Below are 13,824 nucleotides of genomic sequence, written 5' to 3' on the forward strand. Positions count from 1 at the left end.
GATGGGTACCCTTTTAGTATTATGTCCAGCAACCACAGAAAAGAATTATTTTACACAGATTCATCTGGAATCTTTTCCCAAGCTATCTGTGGTCACAGCCGTCACAGCATCTTGCAGTAACAACTCCATATGCTCTATGGAGCAATAGGGCAGGCGTTACCAATGATGCTTTTCCATTTCATTGGAAGAATTTTGCATTTAGAGGTGAATGTTGGGGAGAGAGGTTGCATCGTATTTTATAAGATAAGATAACCTTTATTGTCATTTTTTTACTGTGGGCACAACAGCACACACCAAAAAATGAAATGTAGTTGCCCGGTCTCAAAGTGAAACACATACTACATGACACACATCTAAACATACTATATCAGTGGTTCTCAACCTGTGGGTCGGGATCCCATTTGGGGTCGAACGACCATTTCACGGGGGTCGCCAAACAAGGCTGTCCGCCATTTTTCCTCCCTTTTCTGTGGCCACGCCCCTGGCACCCAGTGATGAATAAGTGGTTGGGGGTCACCACAACATGGGGAACTGTATTATGGGGTCGCAGCATTAGAAAGGTTGAGAACCACTGTACTATATACAACATATGTATAGACCAGTGTTTCTCAACCTTGATAATTTTAAGGCATGTGGACTTCAACTCCCAGAATTCCACAGCCAGCAATGCTGGCTGTGGAATTCTGGGAGTTGCAGTCCACATGCCTTAAAATTGTCAAGGTTGAGAAACACTGGTATAGACCCACACTCCTACAGATACGTAACCAATAAATACTAAATACTGTCCATCTTGAGTATGTAACAGATGGAGGAAGCTTGAGAGTTCACAAGGTTAAAGCTGTACGGAATGAAACTATGGCTGAATCTGGATGTTCTGCTACCGATACCACGAAGCCCCCTCCTCCCCCCCAGAAGGGAACAAGGAAAACAGGTCGTGAAGAGGGTGTGTAGTGTCACAGACAACCTTGTGGACCCTGCTCACACAACATTTATATGCCACGTCCTGGATGGGAGGGAGGGAACTGCAAATGATCTTTTCTGCCGTCCTCACCACTCTCTGCATCGCCTTCCTGTCCGAAGCAGGGATGCTTCCAAACCAGACTTTGATGCTGTGTGACAGGATGCTCTCGATCATCCCCCTGATGATGTTACCTAGTTTGGTAATGAAACGTCTGCAAGAAAACCACCAAGCTCAGAGAGCACCCAGGACCCACTTCTCAGTTTCCATCCATTCTGAGAAATAAACAAGTGAACCAAAACAAGATTCTTGCCGACACCTTCCTGGCTAACGCATTTATCGAAGCACAAAGGCAGGAGAAGAAGCAACGGATGGAAACTCATCAAGGAGAGAAGCCACCTAGAACTAAGGAGAAACTTCCTGACAGTTAGAACAATTAACCAGTGGAACTCCTTGCCTCCAGAAGCGGTAAATGTTCCAACACTGGGAGTTTTTAAGAAGAGACTGGACAGCCATTTGTCCGAAATGGTGTAGGGTTTCCTGCCTGAGCAGGGGGTTGGACTAGATGACCTCCAAGGTCCCTTCCAACTTTACTACTACTACTACTACTACTACTACTACTACTACTACTACTACTACTATTATTATTATTATTATTATGGATCACCGCACAGTCAGCCAGATGCTCAGTCTGGATTTGGCATTTTTTCTACCTATCGAGTCCTTACCCCGGACCTGGGATAGGCAGATGTGGATGTTTGATGGTATTACAGATATCGTCGCAGGATGGAAGCAGTTCCTAGTAAGGCCGCCTTTTGTAATTGACTAATAGTGAATTTGTCAATGCCGATGATGGTGTTCAAGTGGTGCTCCAGTTGTTTTGGGATTGCACCCAAGGAGCCTATCACTATTGGTACCACCCTTGCTTGCTTTTGCCACAGTCTTTCTATTTCTATTTATAGGTCTTTGTATTTTGTTATCTTCTCCAGTTCTTTCTTGTCTATTCTGCTATCTCCAGGCACTGCCACGTCCACTATGCAGACTTTTTTGTCTTTCTTATCGACAATTGTTAAGTCTGGGGTGTTATGTTGCAGGTGCTTGTCTGTTTGAATCCTGAAGTCCCAGAGCAGTTTAATTTTATCATTTTCTATGACTTTCTCTATTTTATGATCCCACCAGTTTTTGCTTACAGGCAAATGATATTTTTTGCAGATCTTCCAATGCACCATTGTTGCTACTTTGTCATGCCGCTGCTTGTAGTCAGTCTGTGCAATCTTCTTGCAACAGCTTACCAGGTGGTCCGCTGTTTCTTCAGCTTCTTTGCATAGGCGGCACCACTTACTATCTGTTGCTGTCTTCTCAATTTTGACTTTATTATTATTATTATTATGGATCATCACACAGTCAGCCAGATGTTTAGGCTGGATTTGGCCTTTTTGTCTACCTATCGAGTCCCCACCAAGGACCTGGGATAGGCAGATATGGATGTTTGATGGTATTACAGGTATCGTCGCAGGATGGAAGCAGTTCCTAGTAAGGCCGCCTTTTGTTGTTGTTGCTGTTGTTGTTGTTGTTGTTGTTGTTGTTGTTATTATTATTATTATTATTATTATTATTATTATTATTATTATTATTATATGGTGTGCAACGAAAGCCCACAATGTGATGTGGGAAAAGGCTTGTAGCACAAAGTATTTGTCTTGGCCGTAATAAATTGAAAATGCGACAAAAAAAATTCTGCCAAATTGTTCTGAGAGCTCTCTCTTAAAACCCTCCTTATAGTACACCCACGCGTGGGTTTCTCCAAAGCTCTAAAGAACCCAATTATTTGCCTTCCTGACTGAGGGGGTACGTAAACTGATTAAATATAAATACACAGGATATTTCCTGAAGATCAAACTCCTGTTTCTTGGTAACCATTCGCGGCGGCTTAGCCGCTGCTACGCAAAATGCTAAGCAACTTACTCTTCACATTCTTGGAAGCGGGACCAAAAATAAGGTTGTTCAGTTACAAAGAGAAATGCTTTATGGAGGGCTCCCCAAAGCGGAAAAGCTGTGTAATTATGTTCTGTCACAGAACTCTGTGGCTTGCTTGCCTTAAAAACTGGAGGCTACATGAATGAGCTTCCGTGGCAGACATTCAAGGAATTCTCGCTAGTGGCCTTTGCCCGTGTTGAGAGGGAAAAAGTTGGCTTTATGCTCCTTTTTCAGCAGGGCCCAAAGGTGGCCATTGAAGCTGAGAGGATTTTTTTTATAGCTTTAAGGCTAGAACAGGGGTAGGCCACCTTGGCTCTTTTATGACGCGTGGACTTCAACTCCCAGAATTCCTGAGCCAGCGCAGCTGGCTCAGGAATTCTGGGAGTTGAAGTCCACGCGTCATAAAAGAGCCAAGGTGGCCTACCCCTGTTCTAGAAAGACAAGGAACATAAATTGAGTCACCCTTCCTTGCATTAGTCAGCATTTCTGCCTTAATTTTCTCTCTCCTGAGCGGTACATTCCCCTATCGCTGTCTGACGTCTCTTTTCCAAAACATACATTTCTCCCATCTCCGTGTCTCAGCTGGGGGATTCTGGGAGTTGAAGTCCACGCAGCTTAAAGTTGTTGAGGTGGAGGAAGGCGGAGATAGAAAATGTATAGATTAGATTTTGATCGCACCTTGATTACATTATAAGTAACTCAAGGGGATGAGTTACTCCTATTTACCTTCAACAACAGCCCTGTGAGGTGGGTTGGGTTGAAGGCGCCCAGCCGGCTTTCATGCCAGCGGTAAGACTAGAACTCACCGTCTCCTGGTGTTTGGCCCAAAGTCGCCTAGCTGGCTTTCATGCCTAAGGTGGGACTAGAACTCACTGTCTCCTGGTGATTGGCAGAAAGTCACCTAGTTGGATTTCATGCCTAAGGCGGGACTAGAACTCACCGTCTCCTGATGATTGGCAGAAAGTCACCTAGTTGGATTTCATGCCTAAGGCGGGACTAGAACTCATTATCTCCTGGTGATTGGCCGAAAGTCACCTAGCTGGATTTCATGCCTAAGGCGGGACTAGAACTCACCGTCTCCTGGTGATTGGCCCAAAGTCACCCAGCCGGCTTTCACGCCAGCGGTAAGACTAGAACTCGCTGTCTCCAGGTTTCTAGGCTGTCCTTCCCAAACCACGACATCAAACTGGTTTAATTACCATGCTTAATGTTTTGATCCAAACAAAATCAGGAATATTGCTTAACTCTAGATCTGATTGGCAGCTGCAAGATGAAAGCAAATTTCAGCTGCTTTGAATTCTCGGGTTTAATCACAATTTAAAAAATAAATTTCCTAGAGCCCCTCTGGGGATTTCCCCTTCTCCAGAGAGGTCTATGGTCACTTTTATTGAAATAGGCACTAGAGCAGTGTTTCTCAACCTTGACCATTTTAAGGCATGTGGACTTCAACTCCCAGAATTCCACAGCCAGCAATGCTGGCTGTGGAATTCTGGGAGTTGAAGTCCACATGCCTTAAAATGGTCAAGGTTGAGAACCACTGCTCTAGAGTATTTTGAGGGCCTATCGATACCTGGGGAGAGTTAAGAGGGCGCATCCCGCATTTCAAGCATTAAGAATAATATATAAATAAGGTCATTTCAACACATGTGCTTTCAGAATCACACAAGGATTGTGGGTGCCATGATAAACACCACGGCTGCTAAATCAAGCAATCCGTTCACCAATCTTAAATGGAAGTAGGACCTTACGTGGAAAAATAACTCCTCTTTTCTAGCAGCAAAATAAACCAATCCTTGCAACGAACGAGACTTTAAAAAAAAAACGTTTTCAGGAAACTTTAAACTTCCCTGATATTTTTAAGCCAAGAAGAGATATTTTACTGGGTATGTGGATGGCATTTTCAAGCCTCCAGAAATTCATTTTGTGGATGTTTCGTATAACCACCTGCCAAAACGCAATTGCTTTAAACTTTTTAAAAGGTTTAGATTCCAGCAAGAGGGTGTACTGAGAATTATTACAGTAATAAGGGGTCACTGAGCCCAACCCACATTCAGTGAAGGAAACCAAATTAAGATTATTTATACCCAACGCTTATCTAGGCTCTGCATTAATATATATTAGGAAGATCTAAGAGTTTTGTCTAGAAGCCCAGATGACAGGAATTAAAGTCCATCAGATCTGCCTGCCAGCTGCAGCAAAAAAATAAGACTTTTTTTCCCCTCCAACCACGGCCCAAAAAAAATGATTATAAGCTACCCAAAGACAATGTGTAAGCGGAGGGAGGGGGGAACCCCAACTAGTAGGCCTTTTCACATCCTGTTTGGGAATTTAGTCTACTGTAGATGTATCACGGTGTAAAAAAGATGTTGAGGCTCTGGAAAGGGTGCAGAGAAGAGCAACAAAGATGATCAGGGGACTGGAGGCTAAAACATATAAGGAAAGGCTGCTGGAATTGGGTATGTCTAGTTTAACGAAGAGAAGGATGAGGGGGGACAGACTAGCAGTGTTCGAGTATCTCAGGGGCTGCCTCAAAGAAGAGGGAGTCAAGCTATTCTCCAAAGCACCTGAAGGCAGGATGAGAAGCAACAGATAGAAACTAACCAAGGAGAGACGCAACCTGGAACTAAGGAGAAACTTCCTGACAGTCAGAACAATTAACCAGTGGAACAACCTGCCTCCAGAAGCTGTGAATGCTCCATCCCTGGAGGTTTTTAAGAAGAGACTGGACAGCCATTTGTCCGAAATGGTATAGGGTTTCCTGCCTGAGCAGGGGGTTGGACTAGATGACCTCCAAGGTCCCTTCCAACTTTATTATTGTTGTTGTTGTTGTTGTTGTTATTATCATCATCATCATCATCATCATCATCCTAGTACAGTTAGTCCTTGATTTACAAACACAATGGAACCCCTAATTTATGTCGCTAAGCGAGACACTTGTTAAATAAATTTTGCCCCATTTTACGACCTTTCTCGCCATTCACTTAACGCTTGTTAAGTGCAGTTGTTAAGTTAGTAACATGGTTGTTAAATGAAACTAGCCTCCTCCATTGACTTTGCCTGTCAGAAGGTCACAAAAACAGATCACGCAACACGGCAGCCGTCGTAAATATGAACCATTTGCCAAACATCCACATTTCGATCATGTGACCGTGGGGATGCTGCAATAGCCCTAAGTATGAAAAAGGGTCATAAGTCACCTCTTTCAGTGCCATAGTCACTAACTAAAGGAACCGTCGTAAGCCGAGGACTACCTGTATTCCCAGACCCAGCAGAACCAGCCCAGATTCTTTTTGAAACCCCTTCAAGAACCAAGGCAGCTGAGCTCTAGATTCTTCTGCCTCTCAAATTAATCTTTCTTTCTGCACATTTAAATCTAAGCCACCTATTCTCAAGCTTATATTTCAAAATTCAAAACTCTGATTTCCCCGTGGAAAAAAGCAATATTTTTTCTGCTCCAGACTCCTGTAGCTACAGTTGCTTGATGATTGTAAATGTTTGCTTTCTGAGAGTCTCACTTACACAGCTGGCACAGTTATCTTATCCAAAGGAATTCTACACCCGTTCTGTAATCTTCATTTTGGGATTAAGAATGTACTGGTTTTATGTATAGCAGAGCCTCCTTTGTTTATTCACCCCCATAGCTAGGAGGGGCTTTATCCCTGAAAGTTTAGTTCAGGGGTAGCCCACCTTGGCTCTTTTATGACTGGTGAACTTCAACTCCCAGAATTCCTGAGCCAGCCATGCTGAGGGGAAAGGGAGAGGTTTCCAAGCTGAGCCAGGCTGGCTCAGGAATTCTGGGAGTTGAAGTCCACCAGTCATGAGGGGGCCATAGTTCCCCCATGCTGGCTCAGGAATTCTGGGAGTTGAAGTCCAGGAGTCATAAAAGAGCCGAGGTTGCCTACCCCTGGGTTAGTGCATTTGTAGCCATCTGCTGGGGGGCAAATGCCAGTATTTTGTATGGTTGGAGGTAAAGAGGATTTGCATACAAATAAACCGAAAAGAGCGCAATTCTTCCCTTCCTGTCTGAATTGTAAGGAACGGATTTCAATGTTCTGCTAACAAACACGGAGCTATTCTATGCAACGTATGTATAGATCATAAAGCAACTTATGGGTAGCATGTGGGAAGGCAAAGGAATAATAATTACTTAAAAAAACAAACCGAAGCAATGAACAAATAAAACTGGAAAAAGGCAAAAGGAGAAAACCATTTACAAAATAAATGTTTTCTCTTCAAACACAGTAACTGGGAGGGAATTTCTTTCAAGGCGTTTGAGTGTGCCAACTGGAAGCTGATGTTCAAGTTTATGTTGTTGTTGTTAGTTGTGAAGTCGTGTCAGACCCATCGCGACCCCATGGACAACGTTCCTCCAGGTCTTCCTGTCTTCTACCATCTTCTGGAGTCCATTTAAGTTCACACCTACTGCTTCAGTGACTCCATCCAGCCACCTCCTTCTCTGTCGTCCCCTTCTTCTCTTGCCCTCCATCTTTCCCAGCATCAGGCTCTTCTCCAGGGAGTCCTTCCTTCTCGTTAGGTGGCCAAAGGACTTGAGTCTCAACTTCAGGATCTGGCCTTCCAAAGAGCAGTTGGGGTTGATCTCCTCCAGGACCGACCGGTTGGATCGCCTTGCAGTCCAGGGGACTCGCAGGAGTCTCCTCCAGCCCCAGAGTTCAAAGGCCTCCATTCTTTGGCGCTCGGCCTTTCTTATGGTCCAACTTTCACAGCCATACATTGCAACTGGGAAAACCATGGCCTTTAAAGAGATCGCATTCAAAAGCTGGCCTTCGGAAGATAAGGTGAACCCACTTATTACCCCAAAAGAGGGATAGGCCAGCTATTTGACTAAGGTCCAGGGAAAGGCTTTCACAGGAAGGAAGGAAGGAAGGTAGGAAGGAAGGAAGGAAGGAAGGAAGGAAGGAAGGAAGGAAGGAAGGAAGGAAGGAAGGAAGGAAGGAAGGAAGGATAGAACAAAGGAAGGAAGGAAGGAAGGAAGGAAGGAAGGAAGGAAGAGGGAAGGGAAAGAGAGAGAGACTATGAACTTTGGAAGTGGGGAAAAAAGGAAAACAGGGAAGAGACCAAGGCCTGCTGTGCTGGGACTAATCGCCCAGATCTTTGAAGTGCCTCCCTTCTCCTAATCTTCTGCAATAAAATGGGAAGCCTGCAAATGTGGGCCAGCTTGTCTAGGAAGGAGACGACTCTATCTTTCAAGGCAGCCGCCTCCAAGCCCAGAGCCAGGCCTATTAACTCGGTTTATCTCCTCCCACAAGGTGAAGGGAAACATCCACGAGCTGGGTATTTCAACACCTGCTGCTTTTTTTTTTATCTCCTGGCTCCTGCTGCTATCATCTGAGGCGCTTAATTACCCTCTTTGGACTTCTCCCGGGGAGAGAGAGAGAGAGGCAGCCCACGGCCAGCGGCACTTTAGACGGACAGCTAATTATGTGGCGCTTATCAGCATAAGAGGCTGCTCCCATTTTCCAGGTCTCCAGACCTTGACTTGCCCAATTTGTATAAACAGAGGCCCAGAATCAAGATCACGGCGAAAGTGTTACTGAAAACTCTGGTGAGGTCACCTCTGGAATATTGCAGCCAGTTTTGGTCACCCTACTTCAAAAAAGATGTTGAGAGTTTGGGAAAAAGTGCAAAGAAGAGCAGCTAAGAGGATCAGAGAACTGGAGACTAAAACATACGAAGAACGGCTGCGGGACTTGGGTTTGGCCAGTCTAAAGAAAAGAAGAAATAGGGAGACATGATAGCAGAGTTCCAGTATTTGAGGGGCTGCCCCAAAGAAGAGGGGGGGGTCAAACTATCCTCCAAAGCACCAGAGGGCAGGACGAGAAACAATGGTTGGAAACTGATCAAAGAGAGAAGCAGCCTGGAATTAAGGAGAAACTTCCTAACACAGAGGGTAATTAACCAGTGGAACAGCTTGCTACCAGAAATCGTGGGTACTCCACCACTGGAGGTTTTTAAGAAAAGACTAGACAGTCAGTTGCCTGAAATAGTACGTTCTCTGCTTGAGGGTGGGGGGGTGGTGGACTAGAAGACCTCCAAGGTCCCTTCCAATTCTATTCTGTTCTGTTCAGTTCTGCTCTGTTCTATTCTAGTGCATTTTGCTCTTTCCAGCTCTTGACGACAAGCAGTCCTCAACTTATGACCACCACGGAGCCCAAAATTTATGTTGCTCAGAAAGCAATTGTTAAAGAGCTTTGCCCCACTTTACGACCTTTCTGGCCACAGCTGTTAAGTGAATCACAGCTGTTGTTAAGTTAGGAACACTTCAGTAGGTCTGGCACCTGTCTTCCCCCACTGACTTTGCCCATCAGGAGGTCACCAAAGGTGATCCCGTGATCCCGTGATCCTGGGACACCCCAACCTCATAAACCCATTCATTTAGTGACCGTTTGAAGTTACAACCTCACTGAAAAAGTGTGGCTGTTTTTAACACTTAGGACTCTTACTGCACCCCCATGGCCCTAGGATCAACATTCAGATGCTAGGCAACTAACTCATATTTATGACAACGGCCGTGTTTTGGGGGTCCTGTGATCGCCTCTTGCGACAAGCGATGTCAATGGGGAAGCCACATTTGCTTAACAACCATGTTGCTAAGATAAGATAAGATAAGATAAGATAAGATAAGATGAGATGAGATGAGATGAGATGAGATGAGGGGATGGGATGGGATGGGATGAGAAGAGAAGAGAAGAGAAGAGAAGAGAAGAGAAGAGAAGAGAAGAGAAGAGGGGATGGGATGGGAAGAGCAGATGGGATGGGATGAGAAGAGAGAAGAGAAGAGAAGAGGGGATGGGATGGAATGAGAGGAGAAAAAAAAGAAGAGAAGATGGGATGGGATGGGATGAGAAGAGAGAAGAGAAGAGAAGAGAAGAGAAGAGAAGAGAAGAGAAGAGAAGAGAAGAGAAGAGGGGATGGGATAAGATAACCTTTATTGTCATTTTTTACTATGGGCACAACGACACACATCAAAAATGAAATTTAGTTGCCCGCTCTCAAAGTGAAACACATACATGACACAACTTCTGAAAAGCAGCACAGGAGTTTTGCAGGATCAAAATTGCAGCCGTTCCCCTCTCACCATAAACAACCGAGCTGGAACATGCCACAAAACGTCAGAAAATCACACACCACAATATGCTTAGTAGGAAAGCAAGCGGAGCATCAGACCTTCGTGCGTCCTTAGTTACATCTGCAGTGTATAAACATTGTCTTCTCTGCTATCCAAACAAAAGGAAGTCCTCCTTATCTCGACTTGCAGTGTGTTTCTGGGGATGATGTTACTCTAAACAGCCTGCCTGCTGGTTTGAATCGCCCGCATCCCCGAAGGGGCAATTACTGACTCCAAGACGTTGTTTTGGGGTGTGCAAATAGTCCTCAACTTACAACAGTGCATTTAGCGACCATTTGAACTTACAGCGGCACTGAAAAAAAAAACTGGCTTAGGAGCATGTTTCACACTTAGGACCGTTGCAGCATCTCCGTAGCTCACGTGATCAAAATTCGGATGCTTGGCAACTGGCGTGTTACCTGTGACGGTTGCTGTGTCCCGGGGTCCCGTGATCACAACCTTCCGAGAAGCAAAGTCAGCAGGGGGAAGCCGGGTTCACTTTACGGCCGTATTACTCACTGAACCACCACAGCGATTGGCTTAATCACGGTGGCAAGAAAGTTGCAAAATGGGGCAAAACTCATTTAACAACTGTCTCGCTTAGCGACAGAAATGTTGAGCTCCATGATGATGGTTATTCTGGTCGAGGACTACCTGCAGTCAATCTGATGAGGGTAGGTAGAGTTTTCTAACTTGGCGTGTATGTCCTAACCTTAATGGGGATGCCCCCCCCCCAAGAAACAGGTGCCTACCTTGCAAGATGGTTTTTGACCCAGCCGTTCGTCGGGATTCATTTCCAATCCCCGTTTTATGAGCCTTATAGCCTTATGTGAGGAGTTTTACATCAAAATGTAAAAGCTGTGGTGCAGCAGTTAGAGTGCAGTACTGCAGGCCACTTTAGCTGATTGTGTTCAGCAGGTCAGCGGTTCAAATCTCACCAGCTCAAGGTTGACTCAGCCTTCCATCCTTCCGGGGTAGGTAAAATGAGGACCCAGATTGTTGGGGGCAATGTAAATATATATATATACATTGCTTACTGGTATACACCGCTTAGAGAGTGCTTGCACTTAAAGCAGTATATAAATCTCATAAATAAATAAATAAAATATATGTTACTCTTTATGTGGCCTCCATCTTCCCTTAAAATATTAACAGAACCCACAAGGGTCAGAGAATCAAGTGTCTCCACTAGACAGTTGACAGTCAAGCCGAAACTAAATTAATCAAGTAAAAATAGTAAATGGGGGGAAATCCCTCTCTTAAACATCTTCAAACCCCCAAATAAGTTACCCAGAGCTAATCTACATATCAAAGCATAAGGTCTGCAAACACAGGAGTTAATTAAATTAGCTCTCTCAGACGAACTGCGTGTTCACAAGAATAAACATACCTACACACACACACACAGACACACAAACCCCTCAAATGTTCCCATAGAACAGTGGTTCTCAAGCTTTTTATATGGCGACCCCGGTCATAAGGACGCGCCGTGCATGCGCGGCGCCACCCCATGCACGGCGCGCATACTCGGGGCCACCCCCTGCACGGCGCGCATGCACGGCGGTACCCCATGCGCGATGCGCATGTGCAGCGGTGCCCCCTGAGGGAAAAAATGGCGGATCGCGCTGTTTGGCGACCCCCGTAAAATGGTCGTTCGACCCCAAATGGGGTCACGACCCAAAGGTTGAGAACCGCTGCCTTAGAATCAGCATGTAGACACTTCAAGCTGCTGTACCCCCATTTCTTAGCCTGCCCCTAAATATTTTAGGAATAAATATTTCTTTTTTCCTCACAACTGTCTGGATCTCGTTTTCATCTTTTTTTGGGCAACCCCGGCTGGATTCGGACCCCCAAATTATCCTTCTGACACCAGGAACGGTCATACTCTACTCATTCTCAATAAACGGCGAGGACTGCCTATTTTAGCCCAATTCTGGAGCCCTGGTAGCGGTTAGAAGGTGCAGTACTGCGGGCAGACTCTGCCCACAGCCAGGAGTTCGATCCTGGCCAGTTCAAGGTCGACTCAGTCTTCCATCTTTCTGAGATTGATAAAATGAGGATGCAGATTGTTGGGGGCAACAGGCTGACACTATAAACCGCTCAGAGAGGGTCTGTAAAGCGCTTTGGGGGGGGTATATAAGTCTAAGGGCTATTGCTAATTCAAGCACTCGGCTTAATTTACAGAGCTCTAAATAGCTGGAGACCCTCTCTCTATGTCAGGGGTCTTCCAACTTGGCCCTTTGATGACTTGTGGACTTCAACTCCCAGAATTCCTCAGCCAGGCACACGTGCCTGGCTGAGGAATTCTGGGAGCTGAAGTCCACAAGTCATCAAAGGGCCAAGTTGGAAGACCCCTGTGTTATAGCATTTCCTGGTGCAAAAAGTAATTGAGGAGTGGAACAGACCTGGTGGATTATTCCTTCATTGAAGGAATAAAGAAGATAAGCCCTTTTTTGGGTTTGCAGATTGCTCCATTGGACCTAAATGTTCTCCTTTGCACTTTCCGGCCCATTTTATTATTCTAAATGCAGAGAGAGATTGCCATATATAACAATAATGAAACACAATTATGACCTGTCGTGTAATAAAGACTTTTATAATATGCATGGTTGATCATTTGGCTGAGCTGAATCTTGCTGAGATTTCAGAACCACAGGAAAGAGCAATCAATAATCCGTGGAAAATGAAGGAACTCTCCAGTCAGTTTTTGAAATAATTGTGCCACAGAGAGAGTGGTGTTTAAAACAGAGGTCTTCAAACTTGGCCCTTTTATGACTGGTGGACTTTATGCCCTGCTTTATGCCATCTACCTTAAGAATATTAGCAGAAAAACCACTTTTTTATGATGAAAAAGCAAGGCAGGAAAGATTCTCTGTGCAAGACATTTCAGTAAGCTGAAACAGGAAGCACTGGTAAAATTAGCTTTGCCACACTCACCCGGAGCCTATCTTTGGGTAGGGCCACGGCTCCTTGTTTGATAATTTCCAGTACCCGTTCCACGGACAGGGCAGCGCCAGGATGCTCAATCCGTGAGCTAAAGAAGCTGATCACCTGGAATGAAACAGGAAATAAAAGACAGCGACGTGATTTAATTAAGCAATGCCAGGAATCTGTCCGCCACATTAAAAAAAAAAAAACACCAAATTTGAAAATCTGCACAACTGGATTATGGTGATGATTGAGTGGCTTCTTCATGGGAACTGGCCAACTACCCATGTTTCCCCCCAAAATAAGCCCTAAGGCAAGGGTCTTCAAACTTGGCCCTTTTATGACTTGTGGACCTCAACTCCTGCTTGAGCAGTGGGCTGGACTAGAAGATCTAGTTCTACATTTAGGCAAGAAAAACCAAATGCACAAGTACAGCATAGGTGGCACCATGCTCAATAGTAGTAACTGTGAGAGGGACCTCGGAGTCCTAGTAGACAATCACCTAAATAGGAGCCAGCCGTGTGCTGCAGCTGCCAAAAAGGCCAACACAGTGCTGGGCTGCATTAACAGAGGGATAGAATCAAGATCATGTGAAAGGTTAATACCACTTTACAAGGCCTTGGTAAGGCCACACTTGGAATCCTGCATCCAGTTTTGGTCACCACGATGTAAAAAAGATGTTGAGACTCTAGAAAGAGTACAGAGAAGAGCAACAAAGATGATTAGGGGACTGGAGGCTAAACCATATAAGGAATGGTTGCTGGAATTGGGGATGTCTAGTTTAACGAAGAGAAGGACAAGGGGGGACATGATAGCAGAGTTCCAGTATCTCAGG

General features: G+C 45.0%; 1 protein-coding gene across 1 annotated transcript in view; it reads right to left on the reverse strand.

Annotated features, from left to right (window-relative positions):
- LOC120302707 (dymeclin-like) overlaps positions 1–13,824 on the reverse strand; it is a gene marked incomplete at its 5' end in the record, with an annotated part of 140,258 nt that overhangs the window by 38,470 nt on the left and 87,964 nt on the right. The window contains one exon of the mRNA XM_039331532.1: positions 12,999–13,112. Coding sequence (XP_039187466.1) covers positions 12,999–13,112 — 114 coding nt within the window. The remainder of the gene's footprint in view (positions 1–12,998; positions 13,113–13,824) is intronic.

The sequence above is a fragment of the Crotalus tigris genome, unplaced genomic scaffold, assembly GCF_016545835.1.
Source record: "Crotalus tigris isolate CLP2741 ecotype Arizona unplaced genomic scaffold, ASM1654583v1 scf7180000024437.13266115, whole genome shotgun sequence".
Classification (NCBI taxonomy): Eukaryota; Metazoa; Chordata; class Lepidosauria; order Squamata; family Viperidae; genus Crotalus; species Crotalus tigris.